We start from the raw sequence: 15,099 nt of genomic DNA, 5'->3' as shown, positions 1-15,099 counted from the left end.
AGATATGCCTCAACGCTTTTTAGAAAGGATGAAGACTAAGTATACGTAGGGAGCAAAAATATAAAAAGAAAGCCGGAATGAAAACTTAACTTCAAGAAAGAATCAAAAGAGTTAAGAAGTTGAACACTTAAGTGAGAAAAGAGCAACACGAACAAACTGCTTATGACAGAAACACACATTTTAGTGAAGGATGAATTCTCATCTCCTGAAAAAAACAACACACCATGTCATAGTTAAAAGAAGAAATAGGGAAATGCAGACATCAGTAATGAATCTTCCACAGAAAACAGACACAAAGATCAACAGAACAGAACAGAGAACTCAAAAGTAAACCCTTGCTTTATATACTCAATTAATCTATGATGAAGAAGGCAAGAATATACAACGGAGAAATGACAGTCTTTTCAAAAGTGCTGGGAAAACGGGACAGATATGTGTAAAGAAAAAATTAAACTGGACCACTCGCTCACACTATATACAAAAATAAACTTAAAATGGATTAAAAATCTAATGTAAGACCTGAAACCGTAAGACTCCTAGAAAAAAACATAGGCAATGAACTTTGACATAATCATAGTACTATCTGCTTGGCTATGTCCTCCCGAAAAAGAGAAACAAAACAAAAAAATAAATAGGACTGTGTCAAACTATAAAGTTTCTGCACAGTGAAGGGTACCATCAACAAAACGAAAAGATAACCCACTGAATGGCAGAATATGTTTGCAAAGGATATTTCCAATAAGGGATTAATATCCAATATGTATAAGAAATTCATATAACTCAATAACAAAAAAATAATCTGATAAAAGAAATGGGCAGAGGACATAAACAGGTATTTCCCCAAGGAAGACATACAAATGGCCAATGGACATATAAAGATGTTTCTCATCATTAATCATCAGGGAAATGCAAACCAAAACCACAATGAGATACCACCTCACCTGTCAGAATGGCTATTACCAAAAAATCGACAAATAACAAGGGATGGTGAGGATGTTGAGATAAGGGAACCCTTATGTATTGTTGGCGGGTCTAAAATGGTGCAACCCATATGTAGAAGAGTATGGAGCCTCTTCAAAAACCTAAAAACAGAACTACCATATCGCCTAGCAATTCCACTGCTGGGCATTTATGTTAGGAAATCCAAAACACTGGCCCTGGCCAGTTGTTTCAATAGTGGAGCGCTGGCCTGGCGTGTGGAAGTCTCAGGTTCGATTTCTAGTCAGGGCACACAGGAAAAGTGCCCATCTGCTTCTGCACCCTTCCCCCTCTCCTTCCTCTCTGTCTCTATCTTCCCCTCCCGCAGCCAAGGCTCCACTGGAGCAAAGTTGGCCCAGGTGCTAAGGATGGCTTTGTGGCCTCTGCCTCAGGCACTGGAATGGCCTGGCCACAATAGAGCAATGCCCCAGATGGGCACAGCATCGCCCCCTGCTGGGCATGCTGGGTGGATCCCGGTCAAGTGCATGCGGGAGTCTGTGTGACTGCCTCCTTGCTTCTAACTTCAAGAAAAAAAAAAGAAATCCAAAACAGAAATTCAAAAAGATAAATGCATCCTTATGTCCACTGCAACATTATTTATGATAGCCAGGATACAAAAGCAACATAGGTTTCCATGAAAAGGATAAAAAAAGATGAGGTATATATAATCAAAGGAATATTACTCAGCGATAAAAAAGAATGAAAGCTTACCATCTGCAACAACAATGAACCTAGAGGTTATTACACTAAGTAGAATAATTCAAAGTCAAATACCATATGATTTCTTTTATATGGAGAATCTAAAATAACACTATAACAAATGAATAAAACAAAAACAAACTCATAGAAATAGAGACCAAGCTGAGAGTTGCTATTGGGAGGGAGGTGTGGAGAGACAGGCGAAAAGATGAAGGGGAACATAGTCAATAATATGATAACTCTGCACTATGATGGTTGATTATTACTACACTTAGTTTAGTGTGGTGATCACATTGTAAAGGATATAAATGGTGAATCACTATATTGACCTGAAACTAACATAATATTGTAAACTAACAATACTTTAAAAAATATGTAAATATGCCTGACCAGACAGTGGCGTAGGAGATAGAGCGTCGACTGGGATGCAGAGGACCCAGGTTCGAGACCCAAGGTCGCCAGCTTGAGCACGGGCTCATCTGGTTTGAGCAAAGCTCACCAGCTTGGAACAAAGGTCGCTGGCTCGATGAGCAAGGGGTTACTTGGTCTGCTGAAGGCCCGCAGTCAAGGCTCATATGAGAAAGCAATCGATGGACAACTAAGGTGTTGCAACGAAAAACTAATGATTGATGCTTCTCATCTCTCTCCGTTCCTGTCTGTCCCTATCTATCCCTCTCTCTGACTCTCTGTCTCTGAAAAAAAAAAAAAAAAGTAAATATGAGTGAAAAGAACCAAGGGCCTATGCACACAGCTAAAGCTGTTTCTTTTAAAAAGAAATTAAAAGTTTGTTGTTCATATGGGTACTAAGATTGTCGGTTATTACTTTTGTCTTAAAAATACATTTACTGTTATATTTGTGCTGCAAAAAAAAAGAGAGAGAATTATTCTACTTACTACACGAAGATCTTCAATACGTTTTTCAAGAAGGACAGGTAAACCCTCTGGGAGTGTAGGCACCACCTTAGGAATGACCTGAGAGGCGTAGGTTGGCTGGGTGGTGTTTCCATTCTCTCCCCCTGACTCAGAGAGGGGGCTGCCATCAGAAGTAGCATCCAGTAATCTGTCAAAGTCGATATCATCCAGTATCTTTAGGGCACTTTCAGCTTCCTGAAACAGTTCGTGTTCATTTGTGCTAACAAAAATGGGGAGGTCCGGATCAGCATTGTTCATATTCAAGTCTGAGACGTCATTTCCCAATGCTACAGCAGCGGTGAGGGGTTTACTCAGAGAGCTGGTCACTAAGTTCACTGGGACTTTGGGGTTCGAGTCTTTCTCTAACGCATCCTTCTCTTTCTGAAATTTTCGTATCATGGCAGCTAGAGAAAGAGAATCTTTATAACGTTTCTTCTTTTTTTCAGACTTGTGTGAATTTAGAGCCATAACTCTGTAAAGAAAACAAATAATCAGTTAGGCTATGTATGATTTTACAGATTAAGGCCCCGTGTAGATAAGTAGGCACAGATTATCATTTGACAAGCAGAAGAGCAAATTTTCTTATTAAATTATACTTTTACAATAGCATCTTCACCACCATGCTGCTTATAAAAGGTAGATGGGTAGATGGACATTAGAATGAAGGAAATGAAAGGAATAAAGTCAACAGAAAAAACAAACTGAATGCAGCTCAGGTTTATCAAAGTATACGAAGTGTGCCTGACCTGTGGTGGCACAGCAGGTAAAGCATCAACCTGGAACACTGAGGTCGCCAGTTCAAAACCCTGGGCTTGCCTGATTAAGGCACATATGGGAATTGATGCTTCTTGCTCCTCCCCCCTTTCTCTTTCTCTTTCTCTCTTTCTCTCCTCCCACACACCCCACCTCTCTAAACATGAATAAATAAATAAAAATTTTTTTTTAAGTATACGAAGTGTAATTTACTATACTCTTCTTGGAATGTTCACACTGGTTAGCACATCTATAAAGCAATCACCTAAAGAATCAACCATGCAGCCTGACCAGTCGGTGGCACAGTGGATAGAGCATCGGACTGGGATGCTGAGGACCCAGGTTCGAGACCCGGATGTCACCAGATTGAGCGCGGGCTCTTCTGGTTTGAGCAAAAAGCTCAGCAGCTTGGACCCAAGGTTGCTGGCTTGAGCAAGGGGTTTCTCGGTCTGCTGTAGCCCCCTGATCAAGGCACATATGAGAAAGCAATCAATAAACAACTAAAGTGTCACAACGAAAACTGATGATTGATGCTCTCATCTCTTAGTTCCTGTCTGTCTGTCCCTATCTATCCCCCTCTCTGACTCTCTGTCTCTGTAAAAAAAAAAAAAAAAGAATCAACCATGCAAACAAATGTACTTTTGCTAAAAATAGAGTTGCCTTACAACCACAGAAGCCTTCAAACTTGTATCCTATGTGGCTTGTGCTATAAATTGCCAAAGAAATACAAAATCCTTTGTATCAAGCTGTGAGCCTTTGTACATCACTGTTATTTATCCAGATCCTATTCAATCTGCTTCGATCTTCTGATCATTTTTCACTTTCTATTCCAGGAATAGCCGTGTGAATCAATCAGACAGATAAATCTTTCCCAAATTCTATGGCTTATATGCCTCTATGAGCACTACATAACCTAAAAAATTGTTAGTACCTTGAAGGCATGTTTTATTTCCTGTTCTAGGCACCCACAACCAGAAAAGTGCCTGGCACACAACAGGGGACTTAACAAACATTTGCTGAATGAATAGGTTATAGATTTGAGAAAATGATAAATTCAATAAAAAGCATAATTTTTATTCTCCAAAAAAGGCTTACTTATAAATAATGAACATTTTTAAAACAACCATTAGTTACACACCACACACACACACACACACGTTTTTTTCTTAATTTCTTTTTGACTCAAGTGTCACTATAATCTCATACTTAGAGGGGATAAATACTTCCTTATGTCAAATTTTTGGATACTACCCCCCCTACTAAGAAGTGGAAGAGTATCCAGTCTCTCACATGTTTCTGTACCTTAGTTTTTTTAAAAAGCCATTGAGAAGTAGGGGCACTTGGTAATTTTATGACTACATGGCACAAACATTTTATTCTTATGACTTAAAGTTTCTGGGAGCCTGACCAAGCAATGGCACAGTGGATAGAGCGTCGGACTGGGAATTAAAGGATCCAGGTTCGAAGCCCCGAGGTCTCCGGCTTGAGCACGGGCTCACGGTTGCTGGCTTGAGTGTGGGATCATAGACATGACCCCATGGTCACTGGCTTGAGCCCAAAGGTTGCTGGCTTGAAGCCCAGGGTCTGTGGCTTGAGTCCAAGGGCATTGGCTTGAGCAAGGGGCCACTCGCTCTGCTGTGGTCCCCTGGTCAAGGCACATATGATAAAGCAATCAATGAACAAGTAAAATGCCACAGTGAAGAATTGATGCTTCTCATCTCTTTCCCTTCCAGTCTGTCTATACCTGTCTCTCTCTCTCTCTCTCTCCCTCTCTCTCGTTAAAATTTTAAAAAAAAAGAAGGCCCTGGCCGGTTGGCTCAGTGGTAAAGCATTGGCCTGGCGTGTGGAAGTGCCAGGTTCGATTCCCGGCCAGGGCACACAGGAGAGGCGCCCATCTGCTTCTCCACCCCTCCCCCCCTCCTTCCTCTCTGTCTCTCTCTTCCCGTCCCGCAGCCGAGGCTCCACTGGAGCAAAAGATGGCCCGGGCGCTGGGGATGTCTCCTTGGCCTCTGCCCCGGGTGCTAGAGTGGCTCTGGTCGAGACAGAGCGACGTCCCAGATAGGCAGAGCATCACCCCCTTGTGGGCGTGCCGGTCGGGGCGCATGCGGGAGTCTGTCTGACTGCCTCCTCGTTTCCAGCTTCAGAAAAATAAATAAATAAATAAATAAATAAATAATTTTTAAAAAAAGAAAGTTTCTGGGAAATTCTACTTGATTTTTAGAAGCAAGAGCATTAGCTAAAGTCACAAATGTTAAGGATAGCTAAATAAAATAATTTTTTTATATTTATATACTTAAAATTCACAAATCGTTTACACACAAATACTGCCAACCCTCAGTCCCCAGCATCTGTGTTTAATTTTAGTACAAAAAGATTTAAATAATTTTTTCAATGTTTATACCATCTTTTCAAACTGCTTCTTACTGGTAAAAAGTTATAATAGGCAAAACAGTTAATGAATCAATTTCTAAATCTGATCTAATTTACTGACAGTCTCTAAGATGATAAAGCCTTCTACTTACTAGTAAGTTAATAGTTTATTAATACTAGTAAGTTATTTGTTTAATGCTAAATGTACCTTTCTAAAAAGAGAGCTAGTCACACTATGACACTGGTTCTCTTAAGTTTAACCTCACATACCCGAGTTGTTTGGGTACTTTTTTCCTTGGTTTCTTCTCCTTTTCCCCTTCCTCTTTCCGTTTCCGCTTCTTTATCTCAATATCATCTTCTTTTATTTTGGGAACCTTTAAAATGATAAAAAGAATGCATCACTTCTCTCAGTATCAAAGCTTTTCTCTGCCACTAGCAATCCAGCATCCAGTGCAGGGTTTCTCTCCAATCGCAGTCTGCATAGAACTGAATTAAAAATGCAGATTCGTGGGGTCCATGAGCACTCCCACTTCTGGTCTGGACTAAGTCCCCTGGGGCAGGGCCTTATAATCTGTACATTTAACAGACATTTTGGTGATTCTGGTACAAGTATGTGTTTGGACCACATTCCAAAGAACATTTATCTAAGAACATGCTCTTCATTTCCCAAATACAATAGATATATTCTATAGAATTTGTTTTACAAATTATATATCTTAGGAAAAGTAAAGGCTATTAATAGTCATTTCTATACCAAGTCTTAACATACCCTAGAAATTGAACCGTGTCCCAGAAACAAGAGATTGTTAGACCACATATAGAGAAATTTTAAAAACATAATTCCACTCTAATATAAATACACTTCCCTATAGCTACATAATTTGACTTTAAACCATGTGGTTAACTACAGATTCATTAAACAATGGTTAGCACTTCACCTTTCCTTATATTCACAGTAGTAAAGCACAAGTAAAATTTAAAAAGTATACCCTATTAACTGAATACTCATTACTGCTGCGATTTTGAATAAACTCACTTTGGGTGGTTTGTGCTTTTGATTATCTGTAGTATCTTCTTCTTCAGTGTCCGAAGCTTGGCGAAACTGCAGCGTGCCAGTGTTGATATAAAAGCCTCCATATTTTGTTGTTAGGGAAGCAGGAACTAATTCATCATACTAGATTTAAAGAAAAGTTTCAGATATATCCTATTATTTCTCATTTATAATATGTTAAAGAAATTCAATCATGTCAGCATGTTCCTTAAATCCAAACTGCAAAACTTATAGCAATGAGGATATTTGTGGAGTAAATTTAGGAAAAGTTAGTATCTGGAATAAAACTGAGCTTCAATCATTCAACACTTATTAGAAAAGCACTTGTAGAACAATGGAAAAAATTCTAAACATATCATCGGCTGAGAAAAAATTAAGGATCTTTGCTACTATTCTTAATGACAATGATTCTGATGAGAAATTGAAACAAGTTAAAACAGATGACTACAAGTCCAGACAAATAATAAATTTCATTTCTTACCGTATCAGTCTACAATTTTATTCATAAAGAGATTATAAAAATAACAAAGTTAAAAAGAAATCCTTCTATGACATGATTGTAACCTGTATCCTTTTAAATTACATGGAAAGTAGAAAAAGAAAAAATGTCTGGTTTAATCATATGGACCTGGAGAGCATTACGCTAGGTGAAATAAGCCAGTCAGAGAAAGACAAGAACCACATGATCTCACTTATATGTGACATCTAATGAACAAATTAAACTGACAAAAAATAGAAACAGAGACACGGATACATAGAACAGTCTAACAGCTATCAGAGGGGAGGGGGATTGAGGGACTGGATGACAGAAGTTGAAGAGATTAAGCAAAAAATAATATATATACACACATATCTTTTTTTTTTTTTTTTGTATTTTTCTGAAGCTGGAAACGGGGAGAGACAGTCAGACAAACTCCCGCATGCGCCCGACTGGGATCCACCCGGCACGCCTACCAGGGGCGAGGCTCTGCCCACCAGGGGGTGATGCTCTGCCCCTCCGGGGCGTCGCTCTGTTGCGACCAGAGCCACTCTAGTGCCTGGGGCAGAGGCCAAGGAGACATCCCCAGCGCCCGGGCCATCTTTGCTCCAATGGAGCCTCGGCTGCGGGAGGGGAAGAGAGAGACAGAGAGGAAGGAGAGGGGAGGGGTGGAGAAGCAGATGGGCGCTTCTCCTGTGTGCCCTGGCTGGAAATCGAACCCGGGACTTCTGCACGCCAGGCCAAAGCTCTACCACTGAGCCAACTGGCCAGGGCCCACACATATCTTATATATGTATTAACACAGACAACAGTGTGGTGAGAGCCAGAGGGAAGGGGGTTGGGGTATGTGGAAGTGCGCAGAGAGGATGGGGTGGGGAGAATGGGAACGAAAATGACTTTGCTTGGGATAATGGGTGCACTATGCAGAGTGCAGATGGTGTTTTAGTGAATTGCACACCTGAACCTGTACCCTATCTAATAAACTTAATTAAATAAATTTTAAAAAGAAATGAAGAGAAAAAATGAAAATCAAAAGTGTGAACTCCTTCCTTGTTGTGTCACTTTATGGGCCACTATACAGATGGAAGGCAGAGTAGGGTCCAGTGCTATCTATAAGTAAAGGAGGGTGGGGGAAGAATAAAGAATCAAGAGTGCAAATACTTTTAACTAGCTGTACCCGGCCACGCGTTGCTGTGGCTCAGTCTGGTTAAATGAAAAAGAAAAGAGAAAGCGCACGTTTCTAATATGTTTACTTTCACAATGCTTGTGGGTATATAATATTTTTTGTTGTTCCATTGTCTGTACAGATATAGAGATTGTCTGGTTTGCTGTCTCTAGAACACGCAACATATAATTGTCCATGTGAGAAGCAATCCGTGTGTAGATCTAAACCGCACAATTCTAAAGATTGGCCCTGAGCTTTGTTGATAGTGATTGCAAACACCAATCGAATTGGGAATTGCAATCTCTTAAAATGAAATGGCATATCCACTGGAATCAAAGAAATGCAAGGAATGAGGACATCTTCATCTTTGAAAGGTCCTGTCAAGACTGTTGCTTCTACGACGTTGCTCATTAATTTTTTACAGCGCATAGACCCAAACACTTCATGTTTTACCATGAAATCCATTAGCAATTTCAGCTTCTGTCTGAAAACACGTGCTGTGGTCATGCCTATCCACTGGCGATTGGCCAGGAAGTAAGAGCTGTTATATATCATCCCAAGCTGGATTGTATTTGAATGTAATGAATAGGTCTGAACGCCTATAGTGACAAACATATGCAATTGCATCTTGAGCATACTCATGCATATGACGTGGGCTGTCTGTATATGAAGATGGCAAAATTGTTAGTCTTGCAACATTAGTTGTATTACTGTCATTTACAACTGCATCTCACAAATAAACGTATTTTTCAGAGCGAAGCTTGGTCTGATTCAAACGGATTAATATCAAACGTTCTGTTTTGATTTTTGCATACATATCTACAATTTATTGGCGAAACAATTGACAGCATTTCAAAATGTGATTGTTTTCATTCTCTCGAATCATTAATCGGTATGAATAATAGTTCATTGCGCTGCATTTCATATTTGTTTCTTCGCCACTGACTGGATTTATTATCTTAACGTTGAAGTGATATCCATCGGCACCATCCCAAAAAATGACTGAATATTGCAGGGCATCACAGAATCGATGAGTTTCTGCAAGTTTTGTCAATTGATTGTATCTCCGATGAAGAACAATATCTCTAGGTTGGAACTGACCTCTGACTATAACAATTGCCACTTCATCTATAGTTGGAGCATTGAATCTTCACACATGTTCTCCTGCAGCCGTTTTGTCAGCATGAATAACAATCTTGTGTGTATCAGATGGCACCATGTCAATTGCTGTTGTGAACAAACGCACTAAATTGTTTTTTTCGTAAAGAAGCTCTTGCAGTTGGGAAACGGACCTTTTTATGCCGGTAGAAATTCTGCAGTGTGCATTCAATTCATCATTGCCATCACCGATGAAATACATTTGTAGGAATTTATGTTGACCATCTGGGAACAGAAGCAGGGAGCCAGCTTTATGATAAATGTGTCCTTTCACTTTGAAAGTTGGCATGAATTGAACTGTTACAATTTCTGTGCCGAATGACGTCATTTGGAAGCATGACTTCTATTTCCTGATGTTAGATAGGAAATGCTTTGATTCGGCGGTGTATCCAGCAAGTGAAGTTTTTAATAGCTCTGGCGGTTCTTTAAGTTGAGACAGGTTAATTTTTCTGGTGGCACAACACATTCCTTTCGTTTCTCCATTAAATTTCAGAGCCTTGCACTAAGGACACACTTCAGTCATAGTGAGAACATACGGCTCAAACTATAATCGTCAGCTGGGTTGTACCGGAATGCAAGGCGATTGTAACTGCGTGATTGCTGAGCACGGAGTCATGTTTGACGCTGATCTGCTGTTTCTCGTTGATGTCTTTCAGCCACTCTCAGCCTGTGTGTTCATTCTGTTGAGAATGAAGCAGATCTGAAGCTGCAGAATGCGATTGCCATGCTCACAACCGTGCATCCTCAAGTCTGGCTGCATGTAAATGGTTCATAAATCGGAAACATTGAAATGGAATCGTAAAATATTTAGTATAGCGTGTGCTGCTTTTACATCCAACAGATGGCGCTTTTTAAAAAAGCATGTTTTTACCTGTCACAGGTGTGACATCTCTATCTATATAATAGTAGGTATATAAAAAAGAACGCAGGCCCTGGCCGGTTTGCTCAGCGGTAGAGTGTCGGCCTGGCGTGCGGGGGACCCGGGTTCAATTCCCGGCCAGGGCACACAGGAGAAGCGCCCATTTGCTTCTCCACCCCCTTCCCCTCCTTCCTCTCTGTCTCTCTCTTCCCCTCCCGCAGCCAAGGCTCCATTGGAGCAAAGATGGCCTGGGTGCTGGGGATGGCTCCTTGGCCTCTGCCCCAGGCGCTAGAGTGCCTCTGGTCGCGGCAGAGCGATGCCCCGGAGGGGCAGAGCATCGCCCCCTGGTGGGCAGAGCATTGCCCCTGGTGGTCGTGCCGGGTGGACCCCGGTCAGGTGCGTGCGGGAGTCTGTCTGACTGTCTCTCCCTGTTTCCAGCTTCAGAAAAATACAAAAAAAAAAAAAAAAAAAAGAGCACATATTCAAACTGCCGACGATGTTGAATGTTTCTTCATAGACACTATTTCACTTGGTCTTCCTGACTCTTGTGAAGCCAGGCAGGCAAATGTTTTCCCATTTTATAAGTGAAAACCAGATTCAGAGCGACTAAGAACCTTGCCAAGGTAATTTCACTAGTTCTTGGCCAAGTCACTGGCTGGCTTCCCACCTGTCGGCTACACCAAGCAGCTTCCCACGTGGGAAGCACCCGCCTCACCAGGCTAGTAGGCAGTGTGGACGTGCCCAATATGTGCCCTCTGCAGCACTCTGCTGGGCCTTCTCTATCCCAGCTCTCTCCAGGAGAACACAGTTTCTGTGCAAATTCAATCTACCCTTTCAGGTAGAGTGTGTTAAGAGGCCATTGAGCTCTGAACTTGAGAATCAGAAGGCATGGCTTTAGTTCCTTACCAATGACTAGCTATTGTGACCCAGAGCAAATCATTTAACCTCAATATTTTGGGAGTTGTAAAACAGGAGAAAGTTGTAGTGAAATTTAAAAGAGACAACCTAAATAAAAGTGTTACTCATACCTGGTATTATTATTAATTAATAATAAAAAAAATTTCTTTCAGTCTTCTTAAAACTTGGCAGCATTTAAGTGTGAGACAAAAATAATTTTCAAAGTAAATCTTACTGGCAATGTAATCAATGAAAAGAACAGAATCATCTGATTGGATTGTAATTGTTTTATGTCTGAATTATCTCATAAAAAGAACCAAATATGGTAATCTGTTAAAGACAACAATATACAAGTATTTTGCAAGTCAAGAGACAACCTAGGCCCTGGCCAGTTTGCTCAGTGGTAGAGCGTCGGCCTGGCGTGCAGAAGTCCCGGGTTCGATTCTCGGCCAGGGCACACAGGAGAAGCGCCCATCTGCTTCTCCACCCCTCCCCCTCTCCTTCCTCTCTGTCTCTCTCTTCCCCTCCCGCAGCCAAGGTTCCACTGGAGCAAAGTTTGCCCGGGCACTGAGGATGGCTCTGTGGCCTCTGCCTCAGGCGCTAGAATGGCTCTGATTGCGGCAGAGCGACGCCCCAAGATGGGCAGAGCATCGCCCCCTGGTGAGCATGCCGGGTGGATCCCGGTTGGGCGCATGCAGGAGTCTGACTGCCTCCCCGTTTCCAGCTTCGGAAAAATACAAAAAAAAAAAAAAGAGACAACCTAAATTTTAAGTTCAATTTTCTCTTATAAAACAGTGATATACCATGTCCTATAATCTTACGAATTACATAACTTTTATACAACTTATACCTAAAAATTTATCCTTATTTACTAAAGCAATGGCTTTCAAATGTTCTTCATAACACAAGTGGAACATACATTACACATGAAAATCCAGTACATATGCACACACGCACGTATATAACCAAAATCACACAGCCCACCAGTGGTTAACAGGACAACTCCTACTCTGCTTCACTCTCTTCACAAACGCTGGCCGCTCTCCAAATTGATATGTAATCCAATTATGGACTGTAAAGGTCAGTCTGAAAAGCACTTTATTTGAAAATTCTGAATACTATAGAAGATATTAAAAATGCTATTTATAAAAATAAGGCAAAACTATGGAGGCAGTACAAAATGAGTGGCTGCCAGTGGACAGGGAGGAACTAACAGGCAAGGCAGAGAATGTTCAGGACAGTGGACATTCTATGGTACTGGTACTATATGGTGATACACGTCATTATACATTTGTCAAAACCTGTGGAGTGTACAGCACCAACAGTGAACCCTAAAGTAAACTATGATTTTTGGGTGCTAATGTGTCAACGCAGGCTCATCGACTGTAACTAATATACCACTCTGGTGGGGATACTGATAATGGGGAAGGCTGAGCATGCGCGGAGATAGTGGATCTGGGAGATCTCTGTACTTTCTGCTCAATTTTGCTATGAACCTAAAACTGCTCTTAAATTAAGTTTATTAATATCTTAAAATGCTATTTATAAGAGCCTCAGTACATGAAATAACCATTTATATATAACTAAATTCCTTCTTGGGTTATTTAGAATTCAAAATCTACTTTACTCTTGAAAAGTACCACATCCCCTAACCTACTTGTTGACAACCTATACGCTAAAGGGCATTGTTAGTATTCTACTTCTATAGACCAGGCCACCTGGAGGGGTAACCAGTTTATTTCAGGACACCAAAGTAACTTAGACGTATGACAGGATGTCCAGTACACCACATGCTATCACTGTCCTACACCATGCCTTGTCATCACCCATGCAACCAAGCACTGCAGTAACAGGAAGATGCACTAACTTGTGGGTAGTATAATCATCACCTCAGTGTCTCTTCTGTGTATCCTATCTAAGCACAGAGAATTCCAGAATCCCAGTGTTTAGACTACTCTAGTGCACTGACAAGAATGTACAAACATACACCCTATCTACCCAAAAACAGGACATGCCCTCCTTCACTTGCTATGTGATCGATGGACTGCCAGAGACCTTACATGCTCTCTTAAATCCCTCTCCCTTTTGTAAGAGAAAGAGGGTTCCCAGGAAAAAGCCATGGGTCTTGATCAAAACAGGCTGGTGATAAAGGCTGCTGTTTAATTACCAACACTGTAGTAAGTCTTGGCAACAATAAAAAAATGAAGTCCATTTTAAAGATGTCTGGCAGATTAACTTTAACCCATTAGCTGCAATCTTCAAGATCCCATGATTCCTATATGGAAGTCATTTCAAAATACAGTACATCTGGCCCAAGTTTGTGGATATCAATGAAAATTCAAGATGTAAATTCCTTTGACCAAAAAATTTCACTGCTAGAAATTTATCCTACACATATATTTGCACTCTGTAATTATCTTATTACATATTTACTCAAGTATACAAACATAAGTGTATGCAGATGCTCAATTATTTGTAAATGCATAGAACTGGAAGCGATTTAGACATACATCAATAGAGAATTAGTATGCCAAAACATCTACTGAACTATGTTATTTCCTTGACTTTCCCCTTAACTTCTACTATCCCAAAGAATTACTGCTATATTAAAGACACATTACTCACGGCCTCTGAGTTATCAATGAAAGGATCTGTCTCATCATAGCCAAAGCCTATATCAATTAAATCTTGTAGCCGATCCTTCCGGTGTTTATGGGGTTTCCCACCCTGCAAAGAACAAATATGTTAGACTAATTCAATACTCGTGTTATTTTCACAAAGTTAAAAAATACCTGTTGGAAGAATCCCAAATAATTTCTGTAGACAGGAAGAATCTCAAATAATTTCTGTAGACAATCTCCCCTCCAGGAGGTTATGAAGCCCCCTGACATCTTGAATGTATTGTACATTGTGCTTAGGGACTTGCTCCTAAAGATCAGAGTACAACAAAAAGAAGCCAAGGTAACCTTACAGTAAATGACTTGGCCAACATCAAATACCTCAGCCAGGTGATGAAGGTCGAGATCAACAGTGGTAAGTCATGTCGACAGTCTGCGCCACTGACCTCATATGATGAAAATGGCACTTTCCCTTTGTGCCCTTCCTCTCAAAAGCCTATAATCCCAGTTACATGTTGACAAGGAAAGAACATCACAACAAACTAAACTATAAGAAAAACATCAGACAAACTAATGTGAGGGGTATTCTATAAATAACTGACTGGTATTCCTCAAAGCTGACAGGACAAAAAAAAAAATAGAGAGAAAACGGTCACAGTCCAGGTGACCTAAGGAAACATAATGACTAAGTGTGATGTTGTACCCTGGATGAGATCCAGGAACTAAAAAAGAACAGTAGGAGGAAACAGTAAAATCTGAAGATAAAGTGTGGAGTTTAATTAACAGTAATGTACCAACACTGGTTTGTTAGATGTAAAAAATATACTAGACAAGTGTAAGTAAGATGTTCTAGGGTGAAGTGGGTGAGGACTATATAGGAACTCTTTGTATTATCTTGGCAACTTTCCTATAAATCCAAACTGTTTTTTGGTTTTTTTTAATGTCACAGAATTTTAAACATAGATATACAAGAAAATGAAAAATGAGTGCATGCAAAAACTGGTGAAATCTAATTAAGGTCTTAATTGTATTGTGCCAATGTCAATTTCCTAGTTTTGATAACTATACTTATGTAAAAGATATTAATTAGCATTGGGAGAAACCGGGTACTGGTATAAAGGACTTCGCTACTATTACCTGCAGCTTCTTGTGAGTCTATAC

The 15,099-nt window shown here is 40.4% G+C and overlaps 1 protein-coding gene across 3 annotated transcripts in view; it reads right to left on the bottom strand.

Annotated features, from left to right (window-relative positions):
* UBN2 (ubinuclein 2) overlaps positions 1 to 15,099 on the bottom strand; it is a 99,592-nt gene that overhangs the window by 50,576 nt on the left and 33,917 nt on the right. For 2 of the 3 annotated variants that reach the window (XM_066262423.1, XM_066262420.1), the window contains exons 3-6: positions 13,946 to 14,047; positions 6,749 to 6,886; positions 5,983 to 6,086; positions 2,572 to 3,061 (exon numbers count right to left, since the gene is read on the bottom strand). In XM_066262423.1, coding sequence (XP_066118520.1) covers positions 2,572 to 3,061; positions 5,983 to 6,086; positions 6,749 to 6,886; positions 13,946 to 14,047 — 834 coding nt within the window. The remainder of the gene's footprint in view (positions 1 to 2,571; positions 3,062 to 5,982; positions 6,087 to 6,748; positions 6,887 to 13,945; positions 14,048 to 15,099) is intronic. The other variant, XM_066262422.1, reaches the window with a different exon arrangement.

This window comes from Saccopteryx bilineata, chromosome 2 (assembly GCF_036850765.1).
Source record: "Saccopteryx bilineata isolate mSacBil1 chromosome 2, mSacBil1_pri_phased_curated, whole genome shotgun sequence".
Classification (NCBI taxonomy): Eukaryota; Metazoa; Chordata; class Mammalia; order Chiroptera; family Emballonuridae; genus Saccopteryx; species Saccopteryx bilineata.
This window is presented reverse-complemented; position numbering and strand designations above follow the sequence as displayed.